The sequence below is a fragment of the Pholcus phalangioides genome, unplaced genomic scaffold (genome assembly GCF_987345545.1).
Source record: "Pholcus phalangioides strain wild (caught in Gottingen) unplaced genomic scaffold, Ppha-v1.0 ptg000015l_1, whole genome shotgun sequence".
NCBI lineage: Eukaryota > Metazoa > Arthropoda > Arachnida > Araneae > Pholcidae > Pholcus > Pholcus phalangioides.
Genome location: NW_028301608.1, coordinates 80,923,386 through 80,946,621, shown reverse-complemented (window position 1 = coordinate 80,946,621; position 23,236 = coordinate 80,923,386). Strand labels below are relative to the sequence as shown.

The 23,236-nt window shown below is 37.3% G+C and overlaps 1 protein-coding gene across 2 annotated transcripts; it reads right to left on the bottom strand.

Annotated features, from left to right (window-relative positions):
• Positions 1-1,385: 1,385 nt before the first annotated feature.
• On the bottom strand, positions 1,386-22,534 carry LOC149076784 (uncharacterized). 2 transcript variants are annotated; one of them, XM_089244456.1, is made up of 3 exons: positions 22,095-22,534; positions 16,524-16,574; positions 1,386-4,857 (listed from the first exon to the last, which is right to left on the bottom strand). In XM_089244456.1, the coding sequence occupies exons 2-3, from the start codon at positions 16,551-16,553 to the stop codon at positions 3,871-3,873; spliced, it is 1,017 nt and encodes a 338-aa protein (XP_089100582.1). In that variant the 5' UTR covers positions 16,554-16,574; positions 22,095-22,534; the 3' UTR covers positions 1,386-3,870. The 2 variants fall into 2 exon arrangements, with proteins under 2 accessions (XP_089100582.1, XP_089100583.1); XM_089244457.1 differs by lacking the exon at positions 22,095-22,534 and adding an exon at positions 21,772-21,918.
• Positions 22,535-23,236: the final 702 nt, after the last annotated feature.

Here is a 23,236-nt window from a genome sequence, read left to right as displayed (position 1 = left end):
ACTGAGTTGCCACCACTCATTCACTTTAATGGGGGGCTCATGTATAAAAGCATTTTTCTCTATTAAAAAAAATATTAATCCATGAAGTTAATTTGGGATCAATGACATTTCATGATACATATACACAGATTTTTAGTGTTTATTTTTTGCTTATAGTTCGTTTGTTTATTCATTAATGTTTAATTAAATTTGAGCAGTTAGGTGATATGGAAATATGCATTCTTGATTTTTGTTTTAATTAATAAGTCAGTTAATTTTTTTTTTATTAAAGATTTAAAATAAAAAAAAAAATCATGATTTTTTCATACTCTGCAGGTATGAAAAAATCCTCCCTATTTCCAGGGCAGTTGTATGTTTATTACAAATGTGTTTCATTCTTTCTGGTAACCCGTGGAAGACATTTTATTGTGGCACCTGAGACATTCTAAAAAGAAAAACTCCAAGTAAAATTTTTTGTCATTTTTCAAAGTACAAGGTTTGACCACAATTTTTATGTAAACCAATGAATCTAGGAGGGCGTGATTTAGAGTGCACATATGTGGGTGTTTGAATTTTTTTCCCTGCCTGCAGAAGCTGCCAGTTGCAGGCAGATTGCGATGAGTGAGGAAGTGTAAATGAACATCATCAGATTTTCGTTCGACTGAAATCTGGTCTTTTTCAGCTTAGGGAAGAGCCAAAGGTCTCACAGAGCCATGTGGGAAGAGTAGGGAGCCTGACAAGTGTGTTTGGCCAGGAAATGCTAAACCAAATGTGAAGAATGGGCGGGTGCATTATTTAGCTGCCAATTGCCTGCAGCTCACGGGTCAGGCCATTTGCATCTCACAGCATCATGAAGGCAATTCAGAATCTATTGGTAGTAGTACTCCTTGGCGATGGTTGTCCTTTGTGCAGCGTACTTGTGATGAACCACACTACTGGAGCCAAAGAAGACGGTCACCCAATTACTGTTGTCTCTCCACTGATGTGCAGCCATCTTTGAAGCTGTTGTACCACTCTTTTATAACTGTGTGGTTGCCAATTGCTTCATCCCAGAAGGCCTGTTGAATCTTTCGTCATTGCTTCCATTTGGAAATTGCCAAGCTTTATACAAAATTTAATGCAGTCGCTTTGCTCGTTTTCTGTTATTTCATCAAAAACAAAAAATCTGACTGTGCTCACTTACACTTCCTCTTTTATCCGTGATCTTGCAGCTTCTGCAGGCAGGGAAAAATTTAAGGATGTGCATTAGGATTGTCTACATCTGCACACCAAACCACTCCTTCCTAGTTTCATTGGTTTGCATGAAAAATTATGATCGGGTACTTAACAAACCTTGTATCTAATGATACAAAACTTCTTTATATAAGAAGTTAATTCAGAATTTAAAGATTAATACATTTTTAAAATGAAGTTTGACAAAGTTAAAAAACATTTTATTCAAAGATTTTCAAAAGCACACAATTCTTGATTAAATTTTTTTACAATAAAAATAGAAGATACACAAGAATTTGCTAATCGTAGATTGCAACATGTTATGCAAAGTGTTTTTGCCTTTTCCAAAGATAAAAAAAAACAACATTGCTTATATATCATATCAGCTGATAAACACGATAATATCAAAATATTCACAAACACAAATTTTCACATTACAAAATATATGTAGGCCTATATACAGTGGTATCTGTAGTTAGCAGCAAAAAATATCTAGTAGAAAATACTTTCACATCTGCGAAAACATTTGATTTATCAGCTTGAAACATACACGCGAAAGCTCAGGTGCTTTGAACTAGTAGATTAAGATTGGGGTCTCTTCAACAAGTGGTTCTCAAAGCTTTTTGCAGTGGTCTAAACACACTAACACAGTCACAAAATTTATAGAACCGCATTCCATAATTTACCCAAAGAAAATTTTAGAACTAATGAGAGAGATAATTCATAATTATTGAAATAAAATAATTTATAATTAACTAGCTTACCCATCGCATGTTGCTGCGATCTCAGAAGAAAGGAAATTCAAGGAAATGAAAAAAAAAACTATGCCAAAAACCTTCGCGGGAGTGTACTCAACAACTTCCCAAAGTTTCATGGCGATTGGATGAATGGTGTAGTAATGCATAAAGGACAAACAGACATACATTCGTTTTTATATATAGATGAAAGAAGCTAATTTCCTAATTATAAAAAAAAAGTTGTTCAGGAACTGGTGGAAAAGATTATTTCACACAGGTGCCAATTCACAGACTTGAAAAATCTGTAGTTTATCCCGTGATGACACATTCCCACATTCCGCATCAAAGAAAACATATCAAACAAATGAAAGGAAAAAAACGGGACTTTTTAGAAATTTCAATGGGTGACCATATGTAAAGCCCGTTTTTCCAGGACGCATTTTTCACTGTCCTGATTTTTTAGCTATAATTAGTCACTTTGCTTGTCTTTGGCATCATATTTGGCGACAATTATAAATTTTTCATACTTGAAATCCAGATTCCCCATATTTTTCCTGAGGAAACTGGGTCAGCCTGAAATTGCAAGGACCGGAAGAGTGTTTTCTTTAGGGATTTTCTATTCAAACAAAGCTCAATTTGATGACTTTTAGGGATTTTTCTATGAAGATACGAAAAATTGGAAGAATTAGATTTCCGATCAAAAGATTTTAATAAGGCTGAAAGCTTCCGGGTAAATTGGAAGCATTGGCACCTATGAATTCACAAGAATTTGTAGTAAAATGAACAATATTTCCAGAATCATTGAAAGAAATGTTTCTAGAATTTATGAAAATTCATATTTTATCTATATTTATAAAATTTATTTTATGTGTGTGTATATATTCTCTATACGAAGTTTCCAATTTTATATATTTTTTTTTTCGATCATTGCCAAACTTTGCACGGTATGCTACTTTAAAAGTTTACCATTATTACACAAATACCCAAAATGGGCAAAATAAAAGAAAAACTGTCAGGCAACAATCGTTCTTGGCCTCAACAATGATTTGTGGAAGCTTACTTTGGTTACAGTGGTTTCTTAACACTGCATTTCAGATATGTTTATCCCTTTACAATGGTTTGTGTGCACTACTTTAATGCTGTCAGTTTTTGGAGAAAACTTAGACAGACAGCGCCAGATGCTATAGCTACTGTGAAAAACATTTCTTAAAATTAATGAAAATTTGTGTTTAATCGAAAAATAATCTATAATAATAATACAGAGCCTGTTTGACGTGGGGCTTCATTCATTGGGCTGATGAGCAAAAGTTCGTTTCAGCGGTAAGTTCAACAACGTTACACTATCCTGGAGGAAACATCCAACATTATTTTATTTGTTGAAGTTTGCTTCAAGATTTTTCCGATAAAAAATGATTTTCTCAAAAACAAATTACTCTTGTAACCAAAGATACCACAGTATTAAACCACGGTCACAGTAATGAGGAAATATATCTTTACCCAGATAAAGCACATATAAAATAGGCATTTATAATGAGATAATATGTGAGATATATAAAGTATGCTCTAACATTACTGGCATTCACGTCCAGGGCGAGAAAAAGTCTAGGTGCTGACTAAATACCTTATCCGTCAAGGATAGTTATTTCTTTTTTCTGAGCTAGTAATTACACAGAATATTTCAGGTGCCAATATCAATTTTTTAGTCACCATAGCAACTTTATGCCTGGGATTTGTCAAGACTTGATTATGTTCATTGCTATCAAACTTTGGCAAGAAAAATGCTTGTGACTAATGTTATTTAGCAAAAGTTTCATTATGTTCTAAGAAAATTTGTGATGGAGGAGTATATATTAGGGGAAAGGTGTTCTCTCTTTTTAAGGTGTATAAGTTTTGTTTTCCGTCAATTTTTTTTTTCGATTATTTTTTAGTTTGATTGGCATATTCAAAAATTTGAACGGCTTCTTACATCCTTTATCGCCCTTTCTATGTATAACATCTCCTGTTTTAGCTCTTTTAACACATTTTCCAGATCGAAAGTTGTTTGATCCGTCCCATCATTAAGAGAAGAAACAATTTTGCCAATATCATTACAATCGTGGATAAAAAGTAGAAAAGTAAAAACTCCACCAACAACTCTGCCAGTGGTATTTTTGGCTGTATTCATTATCAGCGTCATGCATAAAGCTGATGTAAATATTTCCACTCCTTCGATCATGCATCTTTTTACATCTGGGTTCATTTCCATCAGATCACACATGGCTTCATATGTATCACTGTACGTTTCTGAATCTGCAATTAGATCTCCAAATGCTTTCAAAATTTCCCTGGTAGAATGGGAGTTTCTCGTACCCGTTGACCTGACTTTATTCAAGAACTTTTCAACAGATGGTGATGTTCTAACTTTATCAAATGACCCATCTAATGTTGCTCTGTGCAACTTTTTAATATCATCCTCAACATCCTTCAGCAGTAGAGTATAGCCAGATAAAATCTCGTGTAACTGTTGTGTTGTTTCTCTGTCTCGAAGCAATGTATATTCTGCTCTAGCTGCTGTATTATTTACATTTTTGGCTTTAGCTATGGACACACTTTCGGATACAACATCAGCACCTATAGACAATACAAAAGTAATGCCAGCCAAGGGAGGAAAAGGTAAAGTTGCTAGAGCTGCAAGTTTACCAGCTGCTGAGATGCTTTTACTAGAAATTTGTATCTTCTTGAGAGTGATGTTCTTATCCATGTGTGTCTCTATTAGATGGCAAATTTCCTTTACTGAGAGCTTACGTTGAGGCAACCATCTCGTCTCAATGAAACATGTGACTCTTGAAGCATCTTCTCTAACATTTCTTAGGTGTTTAGATAGATTTAATGTTAGGTTGTTAATCAAAGATTCTCCGGCATTCTCTCTAGTAGGGAGTATATCAGGAATCTAAAAAAAGGAAAACTTCTTACAATTAGAAAAATGTTTTTTCTAGAAGAGAAATCAATTCAGAGAAAATGTTCTCATAATGACTCATGACATGTCGTAAAATTCAGGGCATTTTCGATTTTTTTGTACATGTTATTTCCCCTCCCCCCCTCTTACCACTTCCAGTAGTTTATACAAATACAACGCCACAACAGGCAAAATTCCCAACGAGATGACTGAATACCTTGTTTAAATACACCTTTCAGCAGGGCCATCTTAAGAGCATCATGGGCTAAGTAATTTTTCTAAGGCCCTACACCCAGCATATTTACATGTTTACTCTTGAAAATTTCAACCCAGATCTAATTTTTATGCGCCCCCCCCCCCACTTTCTCTTGAGGCTACGGGCTGTTATCCCCAGGTGACCTGATGCGTTAGGATGGCACTGCCTTTTAGTAATAAACTTGATTTGTGAAAGTCATTTTAAGTGGCTTTATCTATACATAAAATTAATATTGTGTGTATCTGAACCAATTTTAGACTGTACAAATCGGTCTAAAATTCTAGATTTGTATAGAAAATAATATGTTCTCTATACAAATCTACAATTTTAGACTGATCATCACAAAAAAATTCATACATATATACCAAACAGAACCCAACGTGAACAATAAAAATTTGTCAGAGCTAGGCAAATGCCTGAAATGGGCAAAAACTTGCAGGGCAACAAAGGTTCCTAGGCCTCAATAATAACTTTTGGAATGTTTACTTTAGTTACTGTGATTCCATAACGATGCATTTCAGACATGCACATGCTTTTACAATGGTTTGCTACTGCTTTAATCCTGCCAGAAAATAAATAATTTATGCCTTTGTAATGGTGTAATGTTTTTCCAATCCTCTCGCAGTAATCGAAGGAAGCGCTGGGATATTATAGCTAGAGTTTCATATAAACTTGTAAAATATACCTACGGGTGGATCAAATGAAAATGTAACAGTTGTTATATAATTAGGTTTATTTCTGTATGAGTGATTTCTGATTCTCGTCTTCGCCATAGACGTGTTTTTATCGCGCTCCGCTCACAGACCAACAGAAGCAGTTTTATCCGAAACCATTACCGGGGGATTAGCGAAGGATTATCCGTCACGTCAGTGCACCATTTTGTGTCTTTCTTTGTTCTCTTGGGTTTTACTTAACGTGTTGTTTATTTTTGGATCATATTCTACTGTGTTTTCTTCTTATTTCTAGCACACGTGGGATTGCGAGATAAGTGGTTTTTTTTATTATATTGCTCTTAATTTTTTGATTTTCAGTGTATATTTTCGATCCACTTAAATTTTTTTTTCTCGTTCGCATTTCATTTTCATTGTATTTTCGCCAGGTTTGTGTTTTCTCGCTTCTTTGATATAAATTCGTAGGTTTTTTAGACGTTAGTTTTAGCAAACAGTGTATACTTTTTCCCCGGGTACTCTCAGTAACTTTATTTTTCCTTCCACTTGGGCCTATTGTTGTAGTGTTAGTGATTTGAGATAGTTAGCTAATTCTAATAAGTATAAATTGTACTTTGTAGCTTAATTTAATTTTTTTTAGAGTGTGTTGTATTCTTTATATACATATATATTTCCTTCTTCGTGATTTAGTGTTGAGCATTCGATTTTACGTAATTTTTTCGTACAATCTCTTACGTATATTTTGCATAGTAATGTATTTTACATTATTTTAATTTCCTGTTAACGTTTCTGGTTTTCCTATTTTTAATTATTATTATTATCTAGCTTTTGCAATAGTGTTAGTATGCCTCGACCTTGACTAGTGTTGTGTAGAGCTTGCGACGGCAGGTTTCCCTGGTCTAGGGGTATAGTAGCTGATAGTTTCAATTGTAAAGGGTGCATGGATTCAATATAGGCCTGAAGGACATTTGCTCCTCACTTGGGGTCACGTTCTTGGAGCTTCCCATTTACCGATAGGTGGCATCGTTCGGATGGGATCCATCTAAATAAGAGGGGGTCTGGGAGGTTTACAATTGTCTTAGGTCAGGTTTATAATCAGAAATGTGGGTTAGTTAATGATAATCACAACAGTACTGACGGGGAATTACCCACCTCTGACTAGGATGGCTTCTCGATTGACACCAAATCACCGGGCAAATTAAAATGTGTGTTAATAAATGCCAGGAGCTTGGGTAATAAGATAGATTTTTTTAGAAACTATGATAGTTGTGGAGGGCCTGGATTTTATAGCCATTACAGATCTTGGGCAAACGATGGGGATGAATCTTTCTTACACATCTCAGGATACGATACTTTTTTGAGAAATAGATCTGATAGGAAAGGGGGTGGAGTGTTGATATACGTGAAATCATGTTTGAAAGCTAGAGAGTGTAACGTACAGAGAAGTGATATTGAAACTATATGGGTTGAGGTTGAGAACAAAAGACGTCATAAACTTATTGTTGGGGTTTGTTACAATCCACCGAATAGGGATCCAAACTACATCACCAAATTGCATGATGAAATTTCCTACATGTGTAAGCGTAAGAGGGTTCTCATACTAGGGGATTTCAATTACCCAGGTATTGATTGGGAGAACCTTTCATTTTGAGATCAGTATGAAAGAGACTTTCTTAAGTTGGTGCTCGAAAATTTTTTGTATCTGCATGTATCAGAGGCCACTAGGGGCACTGCTACTTTGGATTTAGTTCTTATTAGTTCTGAGGATCTTGTTGAACATGTTTCGGTGGGGGAAGAGTTTTCTTCCAGTGATCATCGTATAGTCAGATTTCACTGTAACTTTTCCTCGGGTAAGGTTGATAACAAAAGACTGGTTCCTTGTTTTCGGAGAATTAACTTTGATGTTTTGAGAGGAAGGTTAGCGGAAGTTTTCAAAGACCAGTTGGAATCATTTGGGGTAGTAAGTCAATGAAAAGAATTTGGTGTGAAGCTGTCCTCTGTTTTGCACGATGTCATACCCTTTGTTCGAAAAAAGCATGTTTGTACATCGCACCCTCTATGGTTCACGGATAGCATGCGTAACCTTTATCTTGAAAAGAAAAAAGCATTTAGAGAGTATAAAAGTGGACGAGGTGACCTATCATTGTTTACTGATAAAAGAAGAGTGTTGAAGAAAGCGATAAGGGATAGTAAAAAGGAAGTTGAATCTAGATTGGCAGATAACATTGGCTCTAACCCAAAATCATTTTTTCGATATGTCAATAATGGATGTAAGGGGACAGTTGGCCCCCTCTCGATAGGAGGCTCTAGGTTAGACAGCAATGTAGGCATGTGTAATGCTTTCAATGACTTTTTCACGTCGGTTTTTAATGGAGATAATGATATTCGATATACGGGTGTTGCATGGGGTAATAAAATCCTCAACGATATTCAAGTAGAAGACGTGGAGGTCCCAAATCTTCTAAGAAATGTATGTGCAAGCAAAGCACCAGGACCAGATGATATCTATCCCAGGGTCCTCAGGGAATGTGCTAATGAATTGTTGGGGCCAGTCGCACAGATATACAGGAGTAGTGTTGCTGAGGGTATCGTCCCAAGGGATTGGAAACTTGCTAATGTTGTTCCAATATTTGAGAAGGGTAGTAGAGAAGCTGTGTCCAATTATCGTCCAGTGAGCTTGACGAGCTCCCTCTCAAAAATTTTGGAAATTATCATCAAAAGGCAGTTTGTGAAGTGGATAGACGAAAATAATGTATTGTCGGATAATCAGCATGGGTTCAGGAAGGGGAAGTCATGTGTAACTAACCTCCTTTGCTTCTATGATCATGTGACTAAGGCTTTGAGTCAGGGCAAAAATGTTGCTGTTTTATCTTGATTTCCAGAAGGCATTCGATCGGGTCCAACATGGCAAACTATTGAAGCGTTTACACGAGATTGGAATTGGGGGCAACTTGCTGAATTGGATAGAATCGTGGTTAAGAGATAGGTCGCAACGAGTTATGGTGAACGGGGAATTCTCTGGTTGGACAGACGTCACAAGTGGAGTTCCTCAGGGAAGTGTCCTTGGCCCCATACTTTTTTCACTTTTTATCGATAAACTCGATCAGGGTATCGATGGGATTACTAGAAAATTCGCAGATGATGTGAAGCTAATGGGGGTAATCGGGAATCAAAGCAATAGGGAGTCGCTCCAGACCAATCTAAACAGGATTGCAGCATGGACAAATGAATGGAACATGAAATGGAATGTTTAGCATTGAAAAGTGCATGGTCGCTCATTTTGGTTCGAACAACCCACGGTTCTCTTACGAGTTGAATGGTGTCACTATCCCGGTTGCAACCAGGGTCACAGATTTGGGAATTCTCATTGACGAGCGGCTTAGGTTTTCTGTATGTTGTTCAGCGGTGGTCAAAAAAACGAATAGAATGCTTGGTCTCATTTTCAAAAAGGTCTCTTCTGAAGTCATAGTTCCGCTTTTTCGAGGCTTAGTTCGTCCTGGACTGGAGTATGCAGTAAGGTTTTGGAGACCATACCTACAGAGGGACATAGACTTGGTTGAAGGGGGTGCAGAGAAGAGCTACGCGTGTCCTTATTGGCACACGGGGCTTGAGTTATGAAGAGAGACTTCATTTTTTGAATATTTTTACATTGGATGAATGCAGGTGGCGAGGAGATATGATCGAAGTGTTCAAAATTTTCAATGGGATGGATAGGATGGACCACGAACTTTTAGCACTGTCACTGACTTGTGCAGGACTGGCACAAGTATCTGTGAGGGAAGGGAATCTGTGAATGATGATACCCAAACTGGTGGAAATTGTGATGATCTTTGATTCTAGATCGCACATCGATCCTAAATTGTCCGTCTCCTGAGGGCGATCATCTTCCTTAAGCCAGCATAAGTGTTTCTTGGTCTCGCCGGTGCACCAGTGCGAGGAGGGAAATTCTTCCTAGTATGCAAATCAGTGTAGATAGCACTTAAAGTGCTTCAACTCATATTTAAAACAGCATAATTCCTTTTTTCGGTGTTGATTTTGTAATCCGACTATGAACGTTAGCATTGCCGGTATGCTTTGAGTTCTTCCTCTCTGGAGAAGCAACCTTCCTTTCTTTCAAATTGAGCAGAACTCAGGTCCATCATCAAGGGAAATTTACTATCTAGTGAGCCAGAAGTGTAAGTGTGTGTACCCAACAGTCTAAGTGCATATCTAGTGTTGCGTCTGATTTTTCAGTGCTGCCATCTTTATTTCAGTAGTGAAGTGTAATGATTGAATATTTGTACTGTTTGTAGGTCTGTTGCTCTCTGTGGTGAGACTTTTTAACGGGGAGATTGACTCACATTTGCTCCTCAAAGTTATGAACCACAGAAAACCAACTTCAGCCGACCACCACTGTGGTGCCAGCGGGGTTTGAACCCGGAACCTTGCAATGCAAGTCCATCACTATGATCACTCGACCACCACAGTGTCTCTGGAGGCAACCAGCGTCATTGCTGAGGTCTCTAAAAACCCTCTCCACCAGAAGTTGCTTGTGCCAAATTATTGTCAGATAGATTTGTCATGCCAACCTATCACGCTAGACAAATCTGCACTTCTTGAATGCCTTTACTTTGTCAACATCAAATAGAGTAGTCATACTATCTGGAGCGTACATGTTCATTGCAGTTCACTGGACTCTACAGACTCGTCGCTGATTGTTTATCACTGCTGATTGGATTCGTCGGTCACCACCGACTGCTCTTCATCCTCAACTCAACGAATTGGCTCATTACTGCTTGATGCCATTAAAATGTTTGATTTCTTGTGGAATTGCCTGGGTCCCTTCGATTGCCCAAACTCGTGAGAAAGGTGATAAACTTTTCTGTTCAGAATTCTTAGATTTTTAGGAAACCTAATAAACAGGGGTGCAAGTGCCCCTCATCCATTTTGGAGCAGCAAATTTCATTTTTGGAGCAGAACTAAACATGAACTATATCCGCAATATAAGGAGTAATTTTTCTGTAAAATGCCATAAGTTTTGCCAAAAATGATTGGAACAAATAATTCTAAATAAATTTCCTTCACAAATTAAAATTCATTTAAATTTTTTCTGAATTATCTTATCTGTAACTAATAAAACATGCATTACTGAAATGACAAATAAAAATTATTAGACTCTTTTCAAATTAGGCAACATGCATAGTGAAAACATAGGCAGCAAGAATTTCTGCTGCTTGAACACCAAAATCTTATTCCTCCTGATATAGCAAAAAAGTTCGTGCAGAATATAATAAGAGCTTCCGTGAAAAAAAAAAAATTGGCTTCTCACAGAATTTAAAAGAATTATTAAATTTAAAAGCAAAATGCAAAAAACGAGAAAAATATAAATACCTTATTCACTTAAAGAATTTCTCAACCTAATAGCATGTTAATAGATTACGAATCACGAGTCGCTTTCAGAAGTACAGCATCTCAATGACAATTAATTTTGTTCCAATTTTTTATGCCCTTGAACATAAGATTTTGTATGTCTTATTCCATTAAAGCATTGGATGGACAGATTTTTCAATGCTCGAACAGACTTTTATTTATTTGTTAACAATGAACTCTCTTTCACTGTCTGCGTTACCATATGCTGAAGATAAAAAAGTCTTCACCAAAACTGGCAAAATTTTGAACCTTGGGCTGCTTTCAAGGTTATAAAGTTTGAATATGTCTGCCCAATATCTATCTATTCTTTGAACTGATTTCACTTCTTGTAATTATTTGCATTGTAGTGTAACCCATTCATCACACATAATCAATAGTTCTGTTGGTGATAGGATGTTAAACAACATCCCAGCAATGCACGAGAGGGAGTGCGAAAAACAAGAAAGGGTGCAAACATTTCATTCTCTTCAACAACATGTTTTGGAAAGGTAGGACATTAATATATAATAGGTATCTCACAGAAGTTATATAAAATGAGCATGCTCCTAGTACAAACTCCTTCCTCTGATTATTGTTAAGAGCATGCCCCTCCCCCACCAATGCAGTGGCGGACCGGACCGTGCGGCCGTATTGGGCGCAACTCAAGAAGGGGTGCCAAATGGAGTTGAAAGGGTGAAAAAAGGTTTGTCGACCAAAAAAAACGTGGTCAGTAGCGCCAAAAAAAAAAAAGGTTCTGCATGGGTAGAGATTATTTTCCCTCGAGCCGGCCCTGTTCACCAAATCCGAATTTTTGCGATGTGAAATTGTTACGATAGGCAACCGCTGACAATAACCACACGACCGCATAGTGGCTAGATGACAAAACTATGAATATTTTAGCTGGAGTTTTTACAGATCCTATTTTTTCCAACGATCTCCGAAAAATTTCGGTAATTTAAACGAGTAAACCTTTTTCGATGTATGCCGTCGTTGAACGCAGGTTGGCAGCCGCGAAATTACCGTTATTTTCAGTATATAACCTATAACCAGCAGGAGAAAAAACGGTCTCCGAAATCGGAAAATTTGGCATTTTCATTCAGGGACTTTGATACAGCCGGTTATACCAATAACGATACAGGAATTTATACATCAAGGTAGTAGTTGACATACTACAGTGCATTAGCGGTACCTCTGCGAACCACAAACAAGAATTGGCGCCAATGCGCAGGGATTTGGCGCCTTGGCGTACCGTGTGGCAAGAGAACCGTTTTGGCGCAACTCTTGCACCCCTGAATAAATTGCTTTATTCACTGTCAATGTGTCTTTGCATGGTCATTTGCAGCGACATATACAAAAACCTTTTATGCAATTAAAATGTTGCAAAATCACATCATCATCAGATGCTTTGGTGAAAGAAGTCGACCAGATAACCAACTTAAGCAAACAAATGATGCACAATAAGGAACATCAACAAGAAGGTGGAAATGCCTTTCAGTTCCGTTTAAACCATCATTACGTAGAAACTCCACAACAGGAAAGTATGTGCACACCCCAAAGCAGAATATGTCGAAGTTGGCGATGTACGTCACAGAACAATCAGTGCTATTGCAGAACAATAGGGAAGAATTTTAAGAAAAATGTAGAGAACACTATTATGGGAACTGCAAAACATTTCCAGTCAGTCGAGGACTCATTGCAAAACAATGCAAAACATTCTGCTTTGGGGTGTGCACAGTGGAAGCACTTGTGCCAGTCCTGCACGAGTCAGTGACAGTGCATGTTCACTATACACTGTAGGCCTACTCATTTACTGATGCACTTTGCAAACTCCAACTCTTTCTGCCACTAAAAAAACAAAATAACAACATTGCTCTTCTTTACTCGCAAACATTATACTGATGAAAAACAATAGATTGTGCCTGTTGGACGATACTGTCAGCCAGAATCACATTGCGTATTATATACTGAATGACTACTTAGGACAAGTCCATTCCACAGTAGAACTTACTTCCCGCTCTACCAAAAACTTTTACAGCGTGATTCTCAGATCGAACAAAATATATATTTTACTTGTTAAAGTACTTGTAAATAAAGGTTTTAAAAACCTCCCTCATCCTAAAGGTTTTTCCTAGTGCTTCTGGAAATTTTTCTAAAAGACCATTTGAGTAAATGTAACAAATAGGCTTATTAGTTGTTTTTCAAGTGTTATAAAAGATCTTTTATCAAAATTTTATGATGTAATTCAGTCTAAAACACTTATTTAAATTTTTCTGAAAGTGAATAAGTGAATAACTTGAAAGAAAAATCTTAAATACTAGGAATGGTTAGCTTGATTGCTGTGGTTCTCTGTTATAACAGCATTGATGAATCTACAGCTAGATGTATCAAAAAAAAAAAAAAATCTTTAGATTCAATCAGCCGTTGCAGTATCTAACCTACCACTATATAGCCAAGGAATTGACACGTCTCTTACATAGAAAGTGGTTTTTCAGTGGGTGCAATAAAGAGGTATGCAATTTGTGCTACCACTAAACCATATGTGCTCCTTGTCCACATTCCTCTGCAGAACTTGTAACGAATTGTTACATGTTGGAATGTGCATGTACATAAAGTTTGTTTCTGTGTAATACTTGTTGTGTGTAGTACTGCCGTCAATTTTTCCTTACTCTGAGTGAAGTGTAATGATTGAATAGTTGTACTGTTGTAGGTAGGCCTATTGCTCTCTATGGCGAGACTTTTTAATGGTAATTTATGTACTGCATAACATACTATAACTGTCATTGTTCAATCTGCAAATCTAAGAGCATTGAAGGGAAAGAAGAAGTTACATTTCCCATTATTTTTTATGAACAAGAGAATTGCTTGGACTATGAAAAAACTTTTCCTGAATTGGTTTAATCAGTGTTTCGTTCCGGAAATCAGAAGGCACCTTGACAGTGAAGACATGCTATTGACAGTTCTTTGGATACTGGATAATGCCCCTGAGCACTATATCACTGAAAGGGGTCTAGGTCAATTCGTCGCGATCAACTTGTCGCGCGACAATTCGTCGCAATCAATTTGTCGCAGCGTCAATTCGTCGTGCTACAAACTCGTCGCGGTACAAATTTGTCGCAGAGTCAGTTCGTCGCGGTACAAATTTGTCGCAGAGTCATTTCGTCGCGGTACAAATTTGTCGCAGAGTCAATTTGTCGCGGTACAAATTTGTCGCAGAATCAGTTCGTCGCGGTACGAATTTGTCGCAGAATCAGTTCGTCGCGGTACAAATTTGTCGCAGAGTCAGTACGCCGATCAAATAAATTTTCAAAATTCAGTTTTCATGGTATTCATGCCACACTTCCCGCTTTCTGGCGGGATCTCCATTTCTCGCAGCGAGGGGCGTTGGGCGAACACACGAAGATGATAGATAAGTTATGATAAAATAAATTTTTAAAATTAAATTTTCACCGTATAAGCCGCACTCCCGCTTTCTGGCGGGATCTCCATTTCTCGCAGCGAGGGGTGTTGCGGGAACACACCAAGATGATAAATTAGGATCAATGCCCATCCCAAAGCACAATTTGCCTAAGGGGTCATTTAAGTATTACGTCAGGATCGGGGAGGGAGTTTCGGATTTGTTGACTTTTGATGGCGGGGGGGGGGGGGTTGAAGGTCGCTTACGTCATCAACCACCCCTTTTTGAAGATATGAAATATTCTAAGCTGCTGGTGAAATTTTGCTGACAGGGGAGGGGATGGGGGTCAGTGTTTTGCTGATTTTTGCTGACAAGGGGGAGGGGGTCAAAAATGGCTGAAAATCTGCTTACGTAATACTTGAATGGCCCTAATTCACTATTGAATATGTATCTGCCATGTAGAGAATACATCTTTGAGGAATTTTTTACCGACAATATATCTAAGGCTAGCATTACACTATGAAAGTGTTCTAAAAGTCCTTTTATAAAACTTGAAAAATTCAACCAATAAGATTATCGGTTGCATTTGCTCGAATGTAACCTATGAACTTTATTGGTTGGATTTTTTGAGTTTTTAACTTGAGCAACTTATCCGGTGCAAATTAAATTTTGAAAATGTATGTGATCGCAATTTATCATCTCGGTGTGCGCCCCAACTCCCCTCGCTACGAGTAATGGAAATCTCGAGAGAAAGCGACAAGTGTGGCTTATCCGGTGAAAATGAAATATTAATTAAATTAAATTATTAATTATTTCAGGTTCTTGTGGAGATACTGTAGTGGTTAATGTTGGTGGGAGTCTCGAGTCCACATGGGACAGATACAAGTTTACACTTAAAGAGAGCCTCCGCTGTGCTGTAATTTGGGGAATATCATAAACACCGACATTTTTTTACAGAATTTTAAAATTTTATCATAGAAAAAATGATTTTTTTAACATTTACAATAATTGAATAATAAAACATTAATATCAATTGTAATTTTAATTTCGATGTAATTTCGATGATTTTTTTCGAAATGACAAAAAAAAAATTTAATAAACTGTGTGCATTTCTTGATGGAAAAAAACTTTTCTTCATGTTTATTTTTTCACGTATGTGACAAAAAACCTACATACAGATCGCGTGACGAGTTGACTCTGCGATAAATTGACGTCCCGACGAATTGGTTACACGACAAATTGTCACTGCGACGAATTTGTACCGCGACGAATTGGCTCTGCGACGAATTTGTACCGCGACGAATTGGCTCTGCGACGAATTTGTACCGCGACGAATTGGCTCTGCGACGAATTTGTACCGCGACGAATTGGCTCTGCGACGAATTTGTACCGCGACGAATTTGTATCGCGACGAATTGGCTCTGCGACGAATTTGTACCGCGACGAATTGGCACTGCGACAAATTGATGCGCGACGAGTTGAGCGCGACAAGTTGAGTGCGACAAATTGACCGGCTACGCACTGAAAGTCCTCTATATTCCTCCTAACTTAACATAGCATTCTGCTGCTTGGTCAGGGTTTATTGCTCGCTATACACATTATTTGATGATAACTGTGCAGGCAATCGAGGAAACAAATGAAATTAAGAAACAGCTAACAGACATTATAATATTTGTTCAGAAAACATTGCCGAGAATCACTAGGACACCACTTTATACTTCTGCCACACAAAGCGGATATAAACAAGATGCCTAAAAAAATATAAGTTTATGGCTTGGGTTATTTGCAGATTTTCTGTATTCATTGCGACTGCCAGAACACAAGTCCCTGCGAATACAGAGGGACGACTGTATTTAAAATAATCAAGTCATTTTGGTGTATATATACACGTTGACCTTTTGTTTTAAATTTACATATGAAACTAGTAATATTAATTAAGGCCTGAATACATTACTTGAAGTTGTTTACAAGCCGCGATTCCCATCTTCACTGCTTAGAATGGCCACTGAAAAATAATTTCCACATACATTAGCATCAATATGAAAAAAATGTCTTAAATACATAAATTTAGATTGTCAAAGACCCCAAAGCAGAATGTTATGCCTTATTCTGCAACAAGCCCTCAGCTGAATGGCAATGTTTTACAGTAAAAATCCCCATAATAGTGTTTTCTGCACTTCTTAAATTTCTTTCCAATTGTTCTGCAGTAGCATTAATTGTTCTATGACGTACGCCACAGATTTTGGCATATTCTGCTTTGGGCTCAAAGAGTGAGTGCATAACAATGTCAGTTTCTTATCTTTATTGCAAAGATTTTATCTTTCACATTAAGGCACAGAGCAGGGATGTAGAACCTTTGGCTTGCAGGATAAACGTGGTATACCAAAAGGTTCCATCCAGCCCTCAAAAAGTGTTACAATGGAATGTCTCGTAAAATATAGGTCATATGGTCAGCCCATATATCTATACAATGTTTCTGGCTCACGAGCTGCAGAAATACAGCATATCTGGCTTGTGGACAGAGAAGGTTGTACACCCCGTCATAGAGTTTAGCCAGTTTCATCATCTCGTACCATAACATACAGTGGTACTCATAGGCCTAAAGTAATAAATATTGGGAGGGCAAAACTATTGGGGGAGGGGGTAAGGCAGTGCTGTAAATAGGCAGGTGCACCCGCACAGGGCCCAGAATGGGCCAAAATGCTAATTCCTGCACAGGGAACAGGAATGTCTAGTTACGGCACTGGGGAAAGGGCTTATGAACCCAATATTTCTATAGGTATTATAGACATTTTGACAAATATGAAGGAGGAGGGGGGCTTGGGCTCAATAAAAGTTTATGCCTACACTTTGAAATCTCTCTGAGATGAGAAGTGGGGGGTGTGTTTGGTCCTTCAATATACAATAAGTTACGCATGTCTCAACTAATGAATTATCTAAATTGTACAAGTTACAATGGCAAAATGTAAATGTGGATTGCAAGTTTTTTTCTGTCACATCCTCCTGTGCCTTCATCGCTACTTTTCTTTGGAACTGGAAAATCGTTGCTTTCCCCAAGCAAATTCTTTATCCGAGGAGAAAAAAAGCCACACGGGTCAAGATCAGGGGAATAAGCTGGTTGTATAAGTATTGGAATGTAATGTTTTGAAAGATGAATCTGACATCAGAAGGAACCTGCGAGTCCTTAAACATCTGTATGATTCGACGAGAAACAAGTGACCAGATCTTTGGAAGGCCAAGTCATGGGTGCTCCATTACAACAATATGCTGGTTCACAGGTCCCTCCTGGTAGCAGATTATCTGTCAAAAAACCACATTCTGATACTTCTACAATCAGCTTATTCTCCTGATCTTGCCCTATGTGGCCTTTTTCCTCAGGTTCTGAAGAAGTGCAGCAAGTAGTGACGAAAGCACTGGTGGATGTTATATAAAAAAAGAAGCTTGCAATTTGCATTTGCATGAATAATGGCAAAAAAGACATAATTGCACAGGGTAGTTTACTTTGTAGGAAATGGCGAATAAATATGTTCTATCTGTACCCATTCTCCTGTAACAACATATGTTTTGAAACTTTTTAAATGTAGTGCAGGGCTGCCCTTGCCAGAAGCGTCTCACCAATTTCGGACCACCAAAAAATGTTTAGGACCTCCCCCCATCCATCCTGATTTTATATGTTTTGTGGGAGAGGGGAAATGACATTTATTATTTCAGAATATATAGGCATGCTGAGACCATACAAAAAAATTTAAACACACAATTAAATGTGACACAAAAACAGATGGAAATTCAGTGCCGAAGATAAATTTGAATTAATGGTAGTATTTGTTCCCAAAATTATAATAATAATAATTTCAATAATTCAATAATGAAAGATGAATTAAAATAATATTTCAAATGAATTAAATAAAATGAATTTTAAAGATCACCTTGTCTCAGGTGGAGACAAGATGACCTTTTTTCCGAGTTCACCTCAGCATAACATCCAGAAAATATGTTTCCTTGATATCTCTGACTATCCATCTCTGTCTACCCGCCCCTGGGGCATTTCCTGAAATTATAGAGAGGTTACTAATGCCTCTACTTCAATCCCTCATGCGTGAAATAAGAAAGGCAGGGTCATGTCTCCAGTGGTGTAGATGGTAGCATGTTTGCCTGATATGCAAAAGGGCCTAAGCTCGAATTCTGGCAAGGACAAGGTGACTTTTCTTTTTGAGTTCACCTCAACATATTATCCAGAAGATATTTGTTTCCTTCATAAAGAAATTAGTATTGGTACCAAAAATTTTCTACGAGTGGTTACTAAATTAGAATCTGAGGACAATCCAAAATTTTTGGAATTTATATTAAGCGCATCTACTAACATCGAAGCAGGGTTTAAGCTAGATAAAAAATTCCTTTCGCAAACAAGCGAAAATGGGGAGAAAAGCTTTAGCAAAATGCTACACTGCTAATGTAATGATTGATGGTTGGATGTCTATTCATTCCGTACCTCCTGTACGCTTTTTTGCAAAAGTGGCTACCACTTCTTTCGCATTCTAAAATTTTCTTTTGCATTTTTTGCAAAAAATGCGACCGTAGCTTAAACCCTGCATCAAAGGTGGGTTATACTATCCTGGCAAATTTAAGAAAGAAAAAATGGAACGTTATTTTCTACCTGTTTTCTGTGAAAAAAATGTTCAGCACCTAAAAAATTGTTCTGGTGCCTAAAAAGTTGCCTAGAAATTCTTGTGATTTGTCAAACATACCGTTTTGTATACAAATTTCCCTCTATTCCGAGAGTCTCCAACACATGAAAAGCCCTCTGAGATTTTTTATCGTGGTCTGCTGACCATTTTTAGGCAATGGCTAAAAACATTCAACAACAATCAAATTAAAAAATAATTTGATTGAGCCTGCAGACCACTGAGAGTTATACTACGACATTATTGAAAAAAATATTTTCAGGGCTGCCCCTACCAGATGTGGCGTCCAGTGCAAAAATAATAAGACGGGGAAGGAGGGGTCCTTAGCCTTGATTTATTTTCTTCTGTGAAAGAGGAAAATCAACAATTATCAAATCAGAAATTAAAAAAAGGAATTATTGTTACCACAAATGCGGGTCTGGTGCAACCGCGCCTGTTAACCCCCAAAAAGGGTGGCTCTGAATAGTTTTGATTTATTGTATAAAATAATTTCAAAATTTACGGCAAGATAGAATTTCAAGATTTATTGTAAGAAATAATTTATTAAGGATTTATATATTGAAAGAAGTAATGCCAAGATATACAGGGCTGCCCTTAGGAATGCTGAAAAATATCTGCTCATCAATGAAAATTCACAATTAATGAGAAAAAAAAAAATCCCAGAATTGATGGAAATTCAGAACAAATGAGAGGAGAAAAATCCCAGAATTGATAGATGAAATTTCCAGACACAGAACAAAGTTGTAGTTAACACCTTGTTTACATGTATATTTTTTCACTTCCAGTACCAAAAGTGCGCTCCTCCCCCAAAACCATGGGGTCTGGTGCCACTGCACCTGTCCCACACCCCTAACATCAGCTCTGAAGGTATATTGAAAGAAATAATGCCAAGATATATTGAGAAGGAAATAACTTCAGAATCACCAAAATAAATAATTGCAGAATCACCAAAATAAATAATTGCAGAATCATTTAAAGTGATTTCAGATAAAAAAAAGAAATTAATCAAACTTTTTTCTTTGGTTTTTTTGAAAAAGAAAAATAATTTTTTTTAGAACTGGTGGAGAAAAAATGATTCCAGAACTAATAAGAAATTTATAATTTATGAAAGAAACAATTTAACAAGTCTAAACACAAACCCTTATATTTTTTATTTCTTCAACTCATTTTTCCTACAATATAATATACAACATAGCTATATTGTTTCTACATGTAAGGGGCCGTTCAAGTATTACATAACCAAATTTTTAGCCATTTTTGACCCCTCCCCCTGTCAGCAAAAGTTCGTCATCAGCTCTGCCCCTCTGAATCCTAACGCATATTGGTGGGATCAGAGACGTAACAGAGGGGGACTCGTGCCCCCTCCCACGATTGAAACTTAATAAAAATAATTTTTTTAAATTGAAATTTCGGAAGAAAACACCTCTATATGTTATTATAATCAATTTCTGTTAATTTTAATGTTATTTGAAGGCTATGTGAACGAAAAAATTTATCTTTAATAAATTCATTGCAACCCACCATCTAAACCATACAATGATAAATCGCATAAATGTCCTTATGGCCAGCGAACCAAATATGGCCTCAGGGGGGGGGGGGGGTTATCTGATGCGGCCTGTCCTCCTCAAACCTAATTTTGTAAAAGAAATGAACTAAGTGCCACATCTACAGATCGCTTAAGTGTCCCATGGTACAATTCCAGAACATTTAAGCGGCCCATGGCACATTTTCAGAAGTAAACAATGATCACATCAACACTTAAATGACTTAATGATCACTTAAATGACCCGGGACACAGTTCCAGAACACTTAAGCGATCCGTGACACATTTAGAGATCCCTTGAGTGACATAGTTTTAGAGCACTTAAGTGGCCCCCAGTGCGGTTCTACATCACTCATGTTACCAGCAGCACATTCTCAGATTTAAGTGATCCGCGGCATATAATTATGGATCACTTGAGTGATGCGTGGCACAGTTCCAGATCACTTAAGCAACCCGGACACATTTCCAAATCAGTTGGATCCGCGAAAATTTAGAGATCACTAAAGTGGCTCTGTAGGGCACTTATCAATAGGGGGGATGTCAAGTGCCCACAAACTATTGAAAGGCTCTTCTCGTTTTTGGCGCACAGGGTAAGATGCTGTTAAAAATATTTCATATTTTCAATAAAGGGTGGTTGATAATGTAAACAAAATCTAAACCCTACCACCTTGTCATCAAAAGTCAGCAAATCGGAACAACCCCCCCCCCCCCCCCATCGATGATGACGTAATACTTGAACAGCCCCTAATTAAAACAAGTGAATAATAAACGAAGAATATTGAAATGAATATTTATTAAATAATTTTCATATTTTAACGTATTACAGTCGGATCCTGTTATAACGAACTCCAAGAGAAAGGAGAAATCACTTCGTTATAACGAAATTTCGTTATACAGGATTTCCAGGTTTTCATATTGTTCCTATTTATTATCATTATATTTATTCAACCTTCCAATGGTTCACCCGAACAACTTACGTAGAATATTTTCTTCTACATTTACAGTGGTTTTGATTCGATCTCAACACAAGCACAACCACGGCCAGAAATTTCGTTCGTGAGGGGGAACCAAAGCGATAGACCAATAGATTATAGATTTTGCCATGTTTTTCCCTTTTTTTCGGTCATTTTCTCACATTCGGGGGGGGGGGGGACCAGACTTCGAAGTTCCCCCCGCTACGCCCTTGAGCACAACGAATACAAGAAATAAACAGCGCAACAAGCTTCTATACCACAACTTTGCCTCTTATCTTTTACTTTCATCGATTTTCAAGCGATTCTTTTTTACATGAATAACTTACGTGTTTAACTGAGAATTTTCTTCATTCACCTTGGAAGAATAATAGGGTATCAAGATTACTATCATACACTATAATAGTACCTCAAAAATTCTACTTTGTGGATTAATACAAACATAAACACAATATGGCAATCAAAACTTGATTTGAGGATTCTACATCAAAGATCCCTCTACATCAAAGCTGGTGTTTTCTCTTCTTTTCGATCACGTGACTCTTCACTGAGCTACACTAGAACTATAATAACTTTTTGTCTCTTGTCCCCAAAGCTGCATTAACTTACAAGTTACAAGTTACAAGTTAAAGATTTCTGGCGGGGCCTATCTGTTTACAGACATCTGCCGCCTTCAGAACCGGCCCGCGGGGGACCATTATGAAGAGAAAGGCGAGGGCGCAAGTGTTCGTGTAAGTGTAGAGTGCGTGTATGTCGGTCAGAATTTGGGAGAACTGTCTAGTGGGGGACCCACAGTTAATTAAAGAATATCATTAATTAACTAGGAATTTTATAAATTAAACATGTCTAGACGAGCTTGGTTAGTCATATTAATTATTAATATTTTAGGCAGGAAAAGTAAACTGCTTTTCGGCGCCATCTTGGATTCGCCGTGTCTCATCCTCATTGGCCGGATGAGTTGCCAGTCTGGTATTGGCTGAAAAGAGAGCATACATACAAAAAGAAAAAAGTACAATTATTAATTCAAAATTAATTAAAAGGTGAAGAAAAAATGGGGAATAGAATTAGTATTATTAAAAAGATGGTAGTGGACAGATGAAGAAGATATTTTTGAGAATTTTTACATTTCCAATTTTTCAATTAGAAACAATTTTTTGTTTTTTATGGGATTTTTTAGAAAATATTTTTGAAACAGTTGGGGAAGGGAAATGAAGAAAAAGATAGAGGAAAAACAAAAATTTTCAGAAATTAGGTTTCTGGGAGCTACTGCGCAAAAAGTCTCTCGGTAATTGCTTGCTATCTCTGCAAGTTGTTCATAGAATTTTCAGTGCGCAAGAATCAGTCCAGCCTCTTTTTTGAACTCTTGCAGAAGTTCTCGTTTGTTTTTTCGTGAGGTGGCTTTCATAATGTTGGTCATGTAATTCTTTGCAATTTCATAAAGTTCAGATGTTGCGTCAGGGCAATCGACAGT